A 16,399-nucleotide genomic window follows, 5' to 3' on the forward strand; every position below is an offset into this window, starting at 1 on the left:
TCACAAGCATTACGGTGTGTGGCATAATATGTCGGGGTCATTATGCTGTGTGGCATGTTGTGTCATGGGCATTATTGTGTGTGGCATAATGTCTAAGGGCCATTGCAGTATGTAGCATAATGTATACTGGGCATTACTATAAGGAGGAAAAATGACAAATAATGTAAAAGGCATGAGGCAGGATTATTTTTCTTTCCTGTGGTGGCCAACGTCTGGGCGTGCAGGTTGCAAAACTGGGGTATAAGGTAGTCTTTTCCTGCAATGCCACTCCCCTTTATACAAAGCCAGACTCATTTCAACAAAGCCACACCCCTTTTTGCAGTGCACGCGCGCAGATTCATCGCTTTACTAGTGCCAGTTATGGCGGAGCGCCAGAGAATTTTTTGGCTTGGGGGAGAAAAATTTCTAGTTACGCCACTGACACCACTAGCACCCCTAAGGGTGGGCCAGCAGCACAGACTATATCAGGAGAGGAGTGATGTGTCAGTGAGGACAGGACTGCATGTGACAGGGGCAGTGACATGATGTGAGGAGGGGAATGGAGGCAGCAGGAAGCCACAGACTGAGAGTTATATAGTGGGAGGAGCAGGGTTCCCAGCAGCACAGAGTGTATCAGGAGATGAGTGACGTGTCAGTGAGGACAGGACTGCATGTGACAGGGCAGTGACATGATGTGAGGAGGGGAATGGAGGCAGCAGGAAGCCACAGACTGAGAGTTATATAGTGGGAGGAGCAGGGTCCCCAGCAGCACAGAGTATATCAGGAGATGAGTGATGTGTCACTGAGGACAGGGCTGCATGTGACAGGGGCAGTGACATGATGTGAGGAGGGGAATGGAGGCAGCAGGAAGCCACAAACTGAGCTATATAGTGGGAGGAGCAGGGTCCCCAGCAGCACAGAGTATATAAGGAGATGAGTGATGTGTCAGTGAGGACAGGGCTGCATGTGACAGCGGCAGTGACATGATGTGAGGAGGGGAATGGAGGCAGCAGGAAGCCACAGACTGAGAGTTATATAGTGGGAGGAGCAGGGTCCCCAGCAGCACAGAGTATATCAGGAGATGAGTGATGTGATACTGAGGACAGTGCTGCATGTGACAGGGGCAGTGACATGATGTGAGGAGGGGAATGGAGGCAGCAGGAAGCCACAGGCTGCGAGTTAGATAGTGGAAGGAGCAGGGTCCCCAGCAGCACAGAGTATATCAGGAGATGAATGATGTGTCAGTGAGGACAGGGCTGCATGTGACAGGGGCAGTGATATGATGTGAGGAGGGGAATGCAGGTAGCACATATACACACACTGAGAGTTATATAGTGGAAGTAGCATGGTCCCCCAGCAGCACAGAGTATATCAGGAGATGAGTGATGTGTCAGTGAGGACAGGGCTGCATGTGACAGGGGCAGTGACATGATGTGAGAAGGGGAATGGAGGCAGCAGGAAGTCACAGACTGAGAGTTATATAGTGGGAGGAGCAGGGTCCCCAGCAGCACAGAGTATATCAGGAGATGGGTGGTGTGTCAGTGAGGACAGGGCTGCATGTGACAGGGGCAGTGACATTATGTGAGGAGGGGAATGGAGGCAGCAGGAAGCCACAGACTGAGAGTTATATAGTGGGAGGAGCAGGGTCCCCAGCAGCACAGAGTATATCAGGAGATGAGTGATGTGTCAGTGATGACAGGGCTGCATGTGACAGGGGCAGTGACATGATGTGAGGAGGGGAATGCAGGTAGCACATATACACACACTGAGAGTTATATAGTGGAAGTAGCATGGTCCCCCAGCAGCACAGAGTATATCAGGAGATACATAATGTGCTGCGCTATATAAGAAACTGTAAATAAATTGATCATTTCACAGGGGCAGTGACATGATGTAAGGAGGGGAATGGAGGCAGCAATAAGCCACAGACTGAGAGTTGTATAGTGGGAAGAGCAGGGTCCCTTGGGAGACCAAAAAGGGGTCCGGCCACTACACAGTGTATCAGGGAAGCAAGACATGCCTATATACTACATCTCCAACCAACGTAAATTAACAAACAACTATCAGTCTAATTAACCATCATTATCCTGTAGTGAAGCACGGTATTCAGCTATCTACAATGTTATTTCTACTGTGTGTTTAATATTTACATTTATTTGTGTAAACAAACATTCTTAAAATCCGGGCAACCCTGTGTACTCCAGCTAGTACTATATGAAGCTATGGGGGTCATTCCAAGTTGATCGCTAGCTGAAAATGTTCGCTGCCCAGCGATGATGCACAAAAACGGCACTTCTACGCATGCGTATGCGGCGCAATGTGCACGCGCGGCGTACTTTCACAACGGACGAAGTAGTTTCACACATGGTCTAGCGAAGCTTTTCAGTCGCAGTGCTGGCCGCAGAGTGATTGACACGAAGTGGGCGTTTCTGGGTGTCAACTGGGTGTCTGGGTGTTTCAGGGTGTGCCCGGAAAAAGGCAGGCATGGCTGGCCGAACGCAGGGCGTGTATGTGATGTCAAATCCGGGACTAAACAGTCTGAAGTGATCGCAAGCGCAGAGTAGGTCTGGAGCTACTCTGAAACGACACAATTTTTTTCGTAGTCACTCTGCGATCCTTTCGTTCGCACTTCTGCTAAGTTAAAATACACTCCCAGAGGGAGGCGGCTTAGCGTTTGCACGGCTGCTAAAAAGTGCTAGCGAGCGAACAACTCGGAATGACCCCCAAAGTGTAATGGTCAGGTTACATCATATTCTGCTGAGCTGCAATGGTTATAAACTGACACATCACATTTACCCTGGGCCGGCGCTCCAGGCACGTTCGACTAGAGCGGCCGCGCGGGGCGCCACCCTTAATGGGCGCCGCGCTTTGGCGCCGCCATCTTTGTGCTTGGAGCCAGCCTGCAGTGCTCCCTGGCCTAAACTTAAATTGTTGTGTATGCGGCTGTGCGGCGCCGGCGTCTGACGTTAGATGCCGGTGTCGGGCAGCCGCGCACACAAGAGTTTTAGAAGAGCCGCCCGTGTCCTTACTGTGGGGGCATTTATGTATCTGGCACTGTGGGGTCATTTATGTATCTGGTACTATGGGGGCATATCTGCACTGTGGGGGCATTTATGTATCTGGCACTGTGGGGGCATTTATGTATCTGGCACTGTGGGGGCATTTATGTATCTGGCACTATGGGGGCATATCTGCACTGTGGGGGCATTAATGTATCTGGCACTGTGGGGGCATATCTGCACTGTGGGGGCATTGATGTATCTGGCACTGCTGGGGGGCATGTGACGTGTAGCTGGCACTGCTGGGGGGCATATCATGTAGTGTTCCCGCTAGGCGTCTGTGGCTAGGCAATGTGTCTCAGTGCTCTGCCTGGCGCAAAGTGTATAGGAGGTTCTACCTGGTGCAATGTGTATTAGCTGCACTACTATGTGGTGTAATGTGAATTGCCACTATTATGTGGCCACACCCCTTCTCCACGAAGCAACGCCCCTAAATTTTTGTTGCGTGCCTTCGGCGCGCACTGTCCATGCTTTGCCATGTAGGTAGGGGAGCACCAAGCATTACAGTATGTACATCATTTTGCCCTCCTAACTTAAAAATGTGCCCTCCCTGTGATCAGCACCCTGCCCTAAAAAGTGAACACTATCATGTGTAGCTGGCACTGCTGGGGGGCATGTCACGTGTAGTTGGCACTGCTGTGGAGCATGTCACGTGTCGCTAGCACTGCTGGGGGGCATGTCATGTGTAGCTGGCACTGCTGGGGGGCATGTCAGGTGTAGCTGGCACTGCTGGGGGGAATGTCATGTGTAGCTGGTACTGCTGGGGGGCATGTCATGTGTAGCTGGCACTGCTGTGGGGCATGTCACGTGTTGCTAGCTCTGCTGGGGGGCGTGTCATGTGTAGCTGGCACTGCTGGGGGGCATGTCATGTGTAGCTGGCACTGCTGGGGGGCATGTCAGGTGTAGCTGGCACTGCTGGGGGGCATGTCATGTGTAGCTGGAACTGCTGGGGGGCATGTCATGTGTAGCTGGCACTGCTGGGGGGCATGTCACCTGTTGCTAGCTCTGCTGGGGGGCATGTCATGTGTAGCTGGCACTGCTGTGGGGCATGTCACGTGTTGCTAGCACTGCTGGGGGGCATGTCATGTGTAGCTGGCACTGCTGGGGGGCATGTCACGTGTTGCTAGCACTGCTGGGGGGCATGTCATGTGTAGCTGGCACTGCTGTGGGGCATGTCACGTGTTGCTAGCACTGCTGGGGGGCATGTCATGTGTAGCTGGCACTGCTGGGGGGCATGTCATGTGTAGCTGGCACTGCTGGGGGGCATGTCACGTGTAGCTGGCACTGCTGTGGGGCATGTCACGTGTTGCTAGCAGTGCTGGGGGGCATGTCATCATGTGTAGCTGGCACTGCTGGGGGGCATGTCATGTGTAGCTGGCACTGCTGGGGGCATGTCATGTGTAGCTGGCACTGCTGGGGGGCATGTCATGTGTAGCTGGCTCTGCTGGGGGGCATGTCATGTGTAGCTGGCACTGCTGGGGGGCATGTTATGTGTAGCTGGCTCTGCTGGGGAGCATGTCATGTGTAGCTGGCACTGCTGGGGGCATGTCATGTGTAGCTGGCACTGCTGCGAGGCATGTCATGTGTAGCTGTCATTGCTGGGGGGCATGTCATGTGTAGCTGGCACTGCTGGGGGGCATGTCATGTGTAGCTGGCTCTGCTGGGGGGCATGTCATGTGTAACTGGCACTATACTGGAGACATTGTGTGTACCTGACACTATACTGGAGACATTGTGTGTAAGGAACACTACTGTGGCTGTCATGTGTAAGGCTGCTAACTGTGTGCATAGAGGGTGTGTGAAAATATATTTATTTATAGTTTGATTATATGAACTTATGAAGCCACGCCCACTTTTCCATGAGGCCACACACCCACTTTTCCAGGAGCGAAATCTTTTCGCTCAGGGTGCTAGTAGGCCTGGAGCCGGCCCTGCACTTACTGTCATATAATTAGTATTACCAGGCTTCCTATGCTGGAGCAAATAGCTCCATGTGTAAGGTGTGTGACTGCAGAGTATGAGTACCGGGTGTGACATCCTGAGACGTGTATAATACAGGGGATGTAACGGAAGGAGCACATATCTCCTATATGTACAGGCTTAGCTGTGGAAGCCAATCACACAAGCCTGCCTGGCTGATTCCCCCCACTCCCCATTACATCGGTAGAACAGAAATATTTAGAAGAGACGTTGATTACAAAGTTATGATCGATGTCTCCCAAAGTCTCTGACTGTGACGCTATAACGTTGTTTTATTACATGTATAATGTCATTTGTATGTTGGTGACAGCGTACATGGCGGTAAGTGATGGCGGCAGTATAAAGGGCACGATGTAAAGAGAGCGCTGTATAATTTGTACTATACCTGTATAATGGTGAGCACATAAACAGTCATTGGCCCTCATTCCGAGTCGTTCGCTCGGTATTTTTCATCGCATCGCAGTGAAAATCCGCTTAGTACGCATGCGCAATATTCGAACTGCGACTGCGCCAAGTAGTTTTACAATGAAGATAGTATTTTTACTCACGGCTTTTTCCTCGCTCCGGCGATCGTAGTGTGATTGACAGGAAATGGGTGTTACTGGGCGGAAACACGGCGTTTTATGGGCGTGTGGTTGAAAACGCTACAGTTTCCGGAAAAAACGCAGGAGTGGCTGGAGAAACGGGGGAGTGTCTGGGCGAACGCTGGGTGTGTTTATGACGTCAAACCAGGAACGACAAGCACTGAACTGATCGCACAGGCAGAGTAAGGTTGAAGTTACTCAGAAACTGCTAAGTAGTTTGTAATCGCAATATTGCGAATACATTGGTCGCAATTTTAAGAAGCAAAGATACACTCCCAGTAGGCGTAGGCTTAGCGTGTGTAACTCTGCTAAATTCGCCTTGCGACCGATCAACTCGGAATGAGGGCCATTATACATTGTGATTCATGCATAAGATAATACAGATAAGCAATGAGGCATCATGCAGTCAGTAGCTGTCCAGCCAAACATGTGTTATGTAAGAAACATCGGCTTTTGTTACAGTTCCCAGTAGGCGGAGCTTTACACAGTCCCCGCCCCATTCTCCTCCTACACACATAACACCCAGTGCGAGCGAGTGTAGCTCTGACTACAGTAATAGGGGGAACCAGTGGTCTCAGTGTTACTGAATCGCGGTGCCCTAGGGTATCAGCATTTTACTCACAGGACGCCGAGGCCAAATGTTTTATATTAAGGAATTCAGCAAATATTACATAGATAAAATAGTGCTGGGCTGTCCTCCCTATGGTCAGGTGTGTGGTGATGGGCCGGGGATGTAGTCACAGTGATGTCACTCATAATGTCACCATCACACTATACTGACATCAGCACACTGACAGATATTCCAGCCAATCACAGGTGTCAGAGATGTGTATTTATATAGTTATAATGACAGCAACACACCAATAAGGGAACACCTCCAGACACACTGGTCATGTGGTCATATACTGGGAGGAGCTCAGCTGTAGCTCCACCTACTGCTACATTCTATTGGCTGAGTGCTCCACCAATCATATTCCTCTCCATGTGATGTCACCAGCCTCTGGGAGGATTTCCTATGGTAATGTCTTCCAGCTCCTGACTCCCCCACATATAGTTATAGAACCTCTTGGTTCAAATAAACTGTTTCCTACCCATAATGCAGCATGGAGGGGCTCAGTGAGGGCAGCAGTGTAGGTGTGTAAGTGTCTGATGGGGTCACACAGAGAATAAAAGGACAGCTGTCCTGCCTCATAATCCAGATATACCCTCACTCTGTCACAGGGGATATTGTCAGGTAACTGGATCTCTCTACTGTCATGTGTCACTGAGTACTGATTATTATCTCTACACAGACACCAGGACTTGTTATTATTCCCAATGTCTGACTGATCTCCTCTCCTGTCTATACTGGGATAACACATCCCCACCCTCCACCACTCTGACTTACTGACATCCACCTCCCAGTAATGTCGCCCTGAGGAGAATCTCCTGGTGCTTATTACCTGATCACACTGAAATCTCTCTGGTGTTACTGGGTGATTCTGACTTGGTGACCAGGATGCAGTTTTCCTGTCACCTGATATCTGTATATTATTACCAGCTGTGGTCACATCCAGTAATAGGTCTGTAGCTTCCTGCACATAGACCCCTATATTTATACCTGTTATTATATCAGATAATGTGTGTACTGTCCTTGTGATGAGACCCACATCCAGATCTCCTGCACCACGGACCTGGTTATAATGTCTCTCTGTGTCCTCAGTATCACACAAGTCCCCGGTGTCTGGTTCCTGTAAGACAGTCACTGGATCAGACATGTTACACAGCTCCTCAATGTGACGCATCTTCCTGGACAGCTCGTCCTTCTTTATTTCCAGCTGCTGGATCAGATCAGAGACTGAGAGTGAAACGCGCTGTTCCTGCCTGGAGATCTCACTCAGGACTCTCTTCTTCAGGTCTTCCAGCTGTCTCCCGATGTCTCTGAACAGGGCAGTGACTGTCTCTGTTACACCTGCTGCTTTTCCCTGTTCTTCTCTCCTGCGCTCCTGCAGACTCTGGACTCTTTTCTCAGTCTCCTCTCTCTTTATGGTTAGTTTCTGCAGAACATTTCTCAGCTTCTCTTTCTTCTTCTTAAAGGCCTCATCCAACATCTCCACATGGTGTCCCCGATGTTCCCCAGCTGAACAGTACACACAGATACAGGCAGCGTCCTCAGTGCAGTAATACTCCAGGATCTCCTTATGGACGGAGCATTTCCTGTTCCCCAGGGCAGTGGTGGGATCACATAAGACGTGTTCTGCTGACTTGCTGTGTACTCTCAGGTGTTTATCACACAGAGAAGCCTCACACAGCAGACAGGATTTAGCAGCAGGTACAGGAGAGTGAATGCAGTAAGTGCAGAAGATCCCAGTCTCCTCCTGATCTGGCCGAGTAGACAGGAACCTCCCCACTATGTTACACAGCGTTATGTTCCTCTGCAGTGCAGGACGCTCCTGACACTCTGCTCTGCAGTCAGGACAGGTATAAGCTCCAGCCCCCTCCTGTGTATCCAGCATACGATCAATACAGACCCGGCAGAAGTTGTGGCCACATCTCAGGGTTACAGGATCTGTATAAATGCTCAGGCAGATGGAACAGTCCAGCTCCTGTCTCAGATCAGCAGACGCCATCACTGGAAGCAGGAAAGAGAAATGAAAGTGAAAGTCTCTGACACTCAGATACCAGTAAGGTCACATTCTGCACACAGGGCGAGGCTGAGCTTCACTCAGATTATAGCTACAGACTCAGTTACACTAAAGGGCCGTACACACGGGGGAGATGTGTGCTCAGCGTTCTAGAACAGACTGCTCTGCACACATCTCTCCCCCCCAATCAGCACGACGTGATGTGAGCTGAGCGAGGGCGCACATTTCACCCAGCGGTCAAATGAGCAGTGTGCTAGATTAAGTCTGCATCAAGGGCGTAGCTACCATAGGTGCAGGCAGTGCAGCTGCTATGGGGCCCAGAGCTGAGAGGGGCCCCACCTTCCCTATCAAAGTTACATGAGGTATATACATTTCTCTGACGTCCTAGTGGATGCTGGGAACTCCGTAAGGACCATCGGGTATAGCGGCTCCGCAGGAGACTGGGCACAAAAGTAAAAGCTTTAGGACTACCTGGTGTGCACTGGCTCCTCCCCCTATGACCCTCCTCCAAGCCTCAGTTAGATTTTTGTGCCCGGCCGAGAAGGGTGCACACTAGGGGCTCTCCTGAGCTTCTTAGTGAAAAGTTTAGTTTTAGTTTTTTTATTTTCAGTGAGACCTGCTGGCAACAGGCTCACTGCAGCGAGGGACTAAGGGGAGAAGAAGTGAACTCACCTGCGTGCAGAGTGGATTGGGCTTCTTAGGCTACTGGACACCATTAGCTCCAGAGGGACCGAACACAGGCCCAGCCTCGGAGCTCGGTCCCGGAGCCGCACCGCCGGCCCCCTTACAGAGCCAGAAGCAAGAAAAGGTCCGGAAAAATCGGCGGCAGAAGACATCAGTCTTCAACAAGGTAGCGCACAGCACTGCAGCTGTGCGCCATTGTTACTCAGGCACACTTCACACTCCGGTCACTGAGGGTGCAGGGCGCTAGGGAGGGGGGCGCCCTGAGCAGCAATGTAAAACACCTTGGATGTCATAAATACACCACATATAACCCCCAGGGCTATATGGGTGTATTTTAACCCCTGCCAGAACTCACCTAAAAAGCGGGAGAAAAGGCCGCCGAGAAGGGGGCGGAGCCTATCTCCTCAGCACACGGGCGCCATTTTCCATCACAGCTCCGCTGGAAGGACGTCTCCCTGACTCTCCCCTGCAGTCCTGCACTACAGAAAAGGGTAAAAAAAAGAGGGGGGGCACTAATTTGGCGCAGTTTTATGCTAACAGCAGCTATAAAGGGAAAAGCACATTTTATAGTGGTATTCCTGTATATATATAGCGCTCTTGTGTGTGCTGGCATACTCTCCCTCTGTCTCCCCAAAGGGCTAGTGGGGTCCTGTCCTCTATCAGAGCATTCCCTGTGTGTGTGCGGTGTGTCGGTACGATTGTGTCGACATGTTTGAGGAGGAAAATGAGATGGAGGCGGAGCAATTGCCTATTATACAGTTGTCACCCCCTAGGGAGTCGACACCTGAGTGGATGAGCTTGTGGAAGGAATTGCGTGACAGTGTCAGCTCCTTACGACAGACAGTTGACGACATGAGACAGCCGGCTACTCAGCTTGTGCCTGTCCAGGGGTCTCAAACGCCATCAGGGGCTTTAAAACGCCCGTTACCTCAAATGGCAGACACAGACACGGATTCTGACTCCAGTGTCGATGATGAGGAGACAAACGTGACTTCCAGTAGGGCCACACGTTACATGATTGAAGCAATAAAAAATGTATTGCATATATCTGATAATACAAGTACCACTAAAAAGGGTATTATGTTTGGTGAGAAAAAACGGCCTGTAGTTTTTCCTGTATCCGAGGAATTAAATGAAGTGTGTGATGAGGCGTGGGTTTCCCCCGATAAAAAAACAAAAAACTGATAATTCCTAAAAGGTTATTGGCATCGTACCCTTTCCCGCCAGAGGATAGGGCACGTTGGGAAACACCCCCTAGGGTGGATAAAGCGCTCACACGCTTGTCTAAACAGGTAGCACTACCCTCTCCTGATACGGCCGCCCTAAAGGAACCTGCCGATAGAAAGCTGGAGAATATCCTAAAATGTATATACTCTCACACGGGGGTTATACTGCGACCAGCAATCGCCTCAGCCTGGATGTGCAGTGCTGGGGTGGCGTGGTCGGATTCCCTGACTGAAAATATTGATACCCTAGATAGGGACAGTATATTACTGACTATAGAGCATTTGAAGGATGCATTTCTATATATGCGTGATGCACAGAGGGATATTTGCCGACTGGCATCAAGAGTTAGCGCGCTGTCCATTTCTGCAAGAAGAGGTTTATGGACGCGGCAGTGGTCAGGTGATGCGGATTCTAAAAGGCACATGGAAGTATTGCCTTATAAGGGGGAGGAGTTATTTGGGGTAGGTCTATCAGACCTGGTAGCCACGGCAACTGCTGGAAAATCCACATTTTTACCCCAGGTAGCTTCTCAACCTAAGAAGACGCCATATTATCAGGCGCAGTCCTTTCGGCCCCATAAGGGCAAGCGGGCAAAAGGCGCCTAATTTCTGCCCCGTGGCAGATGGAGAGGAAAAAGGCTGCAACAAACAGCCAGTTCCCAGGAACAAAAGCCCTCTCCCGCCTCCGCAAAGTCCTCAGCATGACGCTGGGGCTTTACAAGCGGACTCAGGCACGGTGGGGGCCCGTCTCATGAAGTTCAGTGCGCAGTGGGCTCACTCGCAAGTGGACCCCTGGATCCTTCAGGTGGGATCTCAGGGGTACAAATTGGAATTCGAGACGTCTCCCCCTCGCCGTTTTCTAAAGTCTGCTTTACCGACGTCTCCCTCAGACAGGGAGGCAGTATTGGAAGCCATTCACAAGCTGTATTCCCAGCAGGTGATAATCAAGGTACCCCTCCTACAACAGGGAAAGGGGTACTATTCCACACTATTTGTGGTTCCGAAGCCGGACGGCTCGGTGAGACCAATTTTAAACCTAAAATCCTTGAACACTTACATACAAAGGTTCAAATTCAAGATGGAGTCACTCAGAGCAGTGATTGCAAACCTGGAAGAAGGGGACTATATGGTGTCTCTGGACATCAAGGATGCTTACCTACATGTCCCAATTTACCCTTCTCACCAAGGGTACCTCAGGTTTGTGGTACAGAACTGTCACTATCAGTTTCAGACGCTGCCGTTTGGATTGTCCACGGCACCCCGGGTCTTTACCAAGGTAATGGCCGAAATGATGATACTCCTTCGAAGGAAGGGAGTTTTAGTTATCCCTTACTTGGACGATCTCCTGATAAGGGCAAGATCCAGGGAACAGTTGGAAGTCGGAGTAGCACTATCTCAGATAGTTCTGCGCCAGCACGGTTGGATTCTCAATATTCCAAAATCGCAGCTGATCCCGACGACACGACTTCTATTCCTAGGGATGATCCTGGACACAGTCCAGAAAAAGGTGTTTCTCCCGGAGGAGAAAGCCAGGGAGTTATCCGAACTAGTCAGAAATCTCCTAAAGCCAGGCCAAGTCTCAGTGCATCAATGCACAAGGGTCCTGGGAAAGATGGTGGCATCTTACGAAGCAATCCCATTCGGCAGATTCCACGCAAGAACCTTCCAGTGGGATCTGCTAGACAAATGGTCCGGGTCGCATCTTCAGATGCATCAGCGGATAATCTTGTCACCAAGGACAAGGGTGTCTCTCCTGTGGTGGTTGCAGAGTGCTCATCTTCTAGAGGGCCGCAGATTCGGCATTCAGGACTGGGTCCTGGTGACCACGGATGCCAGCCTGAGAGGCTGGGGAGCAGTCACACAGGGAAGAAATTTCCAGGGTTTGTGGTCAAGCCTGGAGACATCACTTCACATAAATATCCTGGAGCTAAGGGCCATCTACAATGCTCTAAGCCTAGCAAGACCTCTGCTTCAAGGTCAGCCGGTGCTGATCCAGTCGGACAACATCACGGCAGTCGCCCACGTAAACAGACAGGGCAGCACAAGAAGCAGGAGGGCAATGACAGAAGTTGCAAGGATTCTTCGCTGGGCGGAAAATCATGTGATAGCACTGTCAGCAGTGTTCATTCCGGGAGTGGACAACTGGGAAGCAGACTTCCTCAGCAGACACGACCTCCACCCGGGGGAGTGGGGACTTCATCCAGAAGTCTTCCACATGATTGTGAACCGTTGGGAAAAACCAAAGGTGGACATGATGGCGTCCCGCCTCAACAAAAAACTAGACAGGTATTGTGCCAGGTCAAGGGACCCTCAGGCAATAGCTGTGGACGCTCTGGTAACACCGTGGGTGTACCAGTCAGTGTATGTGTTCCCTCCTCTGCCTCTCATACCCAAGGTACTGAGAATCATAAGAAGGAGAGGAGTAAGGACTATACTCGTGGCTCCGGATTGGCCAAGAAGGACTTGGTACCCAGAACTTCAAGAGATGCTCACAGAGGACCCGTGGCCTCTACCTCTAAGAAAGGACCTGCTCCAGCAGGGACCCTGTCTGTTCCAAGACTTACCGCGGCTGCGTTTGACGGCATGGCGGTTGAACGCCGGATCCTGAAAGAAAAAGGCATTCCGGATGAAGTCATCCCTACCCTGATCAAAGCCAGGAAGGATGTAACCGTACAACATTATCACCATATTTGGCGTAAATATGTTGCGTGGTGCGAGGCCAGGAAGGCCCCTACAGAGGAATTTCAACTGGGTCGTTTCCTGCATTTCCTGCAAACAGGACTGTCTATGGGCTTAAAATTAGGGTCCATTAAGGTTCAAATTTCGGCCCTGTCGATTTTCTTCCAGAAAGAACTGGCTTCAGTTCCTGAAGTTCAGACGTTTGTCAAGGGGGTACTGCATATACAGCCTCCTTTTGTGCCTCCAGTGGCACCTTGGGATCTCAATGAAGTTTTGGGGTTCCTAAAATCACATTGGTTTGAACCACTCTCCACTGTGGACTTAAAATATCTCCCATGGAAAGTGGTAATGCTGTTAGCCCTGGCTTCAGCCAGGCGTGTCTCAGAATTGGCGGCTTTATCCTATAAAAGCCCTTACCTAATTTTTCATACGGACAGGGCAGAATTGAGGACTCATCCTCAATTTCTCCCTAAGGTGGTTTCAGCGTTTCACTTGAACCAGCCTATTGTGGTACCTGCGGCTACTAGGGACTTGGAGGACTCCAAGTTGCTGGACGTAGTCAGGGCCCTGAAAATATATGTTTCCAGGACGGCTGGAGTCAGAAAATCTGACTCGCTGCTTATCCTGTATGCACCCAACAAGCTGGGTGCTCCTGCTTCTAAGCAGACTATTGCTCATTGGATTTGTAGTACAATTCAGCTTGCACATTCTGTGGCAGGCCTGCCACAGCCAAAATCTGTAAAAGCCCATTCCACAAGGAAGGTGGGCTCATCTTGGGCGGCTGCCCGAGGGGTCTCGGCTTTACAACTTTGCCGAGCAGCTACTTGGTCAGGGGCAAACACGTTTGCTAAATTCTACAAATTTGATACCCTGGCTGAGGAGGACCTGGAGTTCTCTCATTCGGTGCTGCAGAGTCATCCGCACTCTCCCGCCCGTTTGGGAGCTTTGGTATAATCCCCATTGTCCTTACGGAGTTCCCAGCATCCACTAGGACGTCAGAGAAAATAAGAATTTACTTACCGATAATTCTATTTCTCGTAGTCCGTAGTGGATGCTGGGCGCCCATCCCAAGTGCGGATTGTCTGCAATACTTGTACATAGTTATTGTTACAAAAATCGGGTTATTATTGTTGTGAGCCTTCTTTTCAGGGGCTCCTCTGTTATCATGCTGTTAACTGGGTTCAGATCACAGGTTGTACAGTGTGATTGGTGTGGCTGGTATGAGTCTTACCCGGGATTCAAAATCCTTCCTTATTGTGTACGCTCGTCCAGGCACAGTATCCTACCTGAGGCTTGGAGGAGGGTCATAGGGGGAGGAGCCAGTGCACACCAGGTAGTCCTAAAGCTTTTACTTTTGTGCCCAGTCTCCTGCAGAGCCGCTATTCCCCATGGTCCATACGGAGTTCCCAGCATCCACTACGGACTACGAGAAATAGAATTATCGGTAAGTAAATTCTTATTTTTTTGTCATTTGGTGGTATGTAGGGGTTCTTTCAGACCTTTTCCTTTGGGCCTGCAATATATCTAGGTATGCCCCTGGACCTGCTCATTGTAGTGTAGTATAAAATGAACTTGAGGGCATGTTAATGTTATATAATATGAACCGGGGCACTGTAATGTGGCACAATATGAACAGGGAACACTATAAATCATAATGTGAATTGGGGGTACTGTGCGGCATAATGTGTACTGGCAGCTCTGAATTGTGACATAGGAGGAACTTAAGCACTACTGTGATTCATAAAAGAAATTAGGGCACTACTATGGGGCATAACATTAATGAGGCTCTACTATGGTTCAGAAAATGAACAAGGGCACTAATGTAGGGCATAACATTAACAACTGCTGCAGAGAAGTGTCTCTAGAAGCATTGGGACGGGGGCCCCTTCAAAATGTTGCTATGGGGCCCACAAAGTTCTGGCTACGCTCCTGGTCTGCACGCAGGCTCAATCTAGCACCGGCGACAGCGACGTGCGGGGACGTGCATCACTATCACTGTGGGGCAACACACAGCGATTTCCGTGCTTAAGTTCTAAGCAATCTAGTCAGATTGCTTAGAATTTATGCACGGATATCTCCGTGTGTACCCCCTTAAGGGACACAGATAATATGTATGACTGATAAAGATACATATTGGGCCTTATTCAGAGTTGGAGATAAATGTAATCACAAAATGTATCTTGGAAAAAGTGCATTTTCTTCCTAGTATGAGTGGGCGTGTTCTGTTCTGATGTTATCTTATAGCAATGAAGAATACAGTATGCTGATTATGTCTTTTATTTCTTTTTGGTAATACCTGATTTATTACAGGGAGACACAGACAGTATCGGACTGGGGTATGAAGGGCCCACTGGGGCGGATGCTATGGTAGGAGGCCCTGTATAGGGGTGTAGCAAGTCTCCAGAGGGGGTGTGGCCAGTATCCAGAGAGGGTGTGGCCTGCCACCACATTGGTTTGCCTAACCATTAGAGCGTGCATGGCCCCTTGATAAATATATACCGTATATACTGCTAGTGCGTGCATGATAATGTACCAGAGTAATAACAGCAATGCACTGTACAGAATACACCATAGTCCTGTGCAGTATAATGTAACATATGTATAATGTATAATGCACTGTAGAGAATACACCATAGTCCTGTGCAGTATAATGTAACATATGTATAATGTATAATGCACTGTAGAGAATACACCATAGTCCTGTGCAGTATAATGTAACATATGTATAATGTATAATGCACTGTAGAGAATACACCATAGTCCTGTGCAGTATAATGTAACATATGTATAATGTATAATGCACTGTAGAGAATACACCATAGTCCTGTGCAGTATAATGTAACATATGTATAATGTATAATGTACTGTAGAAAATACACCATAGTCCTGTGCAGGATAATGTAACATATGTATAATGTATAATGCACTGTAGAGAATACACCATAGTCCTGTGCAGTATAATGTAACATATGTATAATGTATAATGCACTGTAGAGAATACGCCATAGTCCTGTGCAGTATAATGTAACATATGTATAATGTATAATGCACTGTAGAGAATACACCATAGTCCTGTGCAGTATAATGTAACATATGTATAATGTATAATGCACTGTAGAGAATACGCCATAGTCCTGTGCAGTATAATGTAACATATGTATAATGTATAATGCACTGTAGAGAATACGCCATAGTCCTGTGCAGTATAATGTAACATATGTATAATGTATAATGCACTGTAGAGAATACACCATAGTCCTGTGCATTATAATGTAACATATGTATAATGTATAATGCACTGTAGAGAATACACCATAGTCCTGTGCAGGATAATGTAACATATGTATAATGTATAATTCATGTACACAGTCTGGAACATGATCCCTAGAGGAGGAGACCCCCGGGCATTGGGGCTCACGCTGTACCCCAGGGGCAAACGCAGGATTTACTTGGGGGGGTTTCCATATTTTAAATATATATGTAAAATATTCATATATAGGAAGCGGTGTTGGCGACACTAAGGTAGTGAAAAGACTTTTCTTTACCTGAGTGCCGCCGACACCACTTGCTATATTTGGGCTCCT

General features: G+C 49.2%; 1 protein-coding gene across 2 annotated transcripts in view; it reads right to left on the reverse strand.

Moving 5' to 3' along the window:
* The window catches only part of LOC134933675 (E3 ubiquitin/ISG15 ligase TRIM25-like), a 69,562-nt gene extending 61,349 nt beyond the window's left edge, over positions 1 to 8,213 (reverse strand). Inside the window, exon 1 of one of the 2 annotated variants that reach the window (XM_063929050.1) lies at positions 7,203 to 8,213. In XM_063929050.1, coding sequence (XP_063785120.1) covers positions 7,203 to 8,211 — 1,009 coding nt within the window. In that variant the 5' untranslated portion in view covers positions 8,212 to 8,213. The remainder of the gene's footprint in view (positions 1 to 7,202) is intronic. The other variant, XM_063929051.1, reaches the window with a different exon arrangement.
* Positions 8,214 to 16,399: the final 8,186 nt, after the last annotated feature.

The sequence above is a fragment of the Pseudophryne corroboree genome, chromosome 6 (genome assembly GCF_028390025.1).
Source record: "Pseudophryne corroboree isolate aPseCor3 chromosome 6, aPseCor3.hap2, whole genome shotgun sequence".
Taxonomy (NCBI): Eukaryota; Metazoa; Chordata; class Amphibia; order Anura; family Myobatrachidae; genus Pseudophryne; species Pseudophryne corroboree.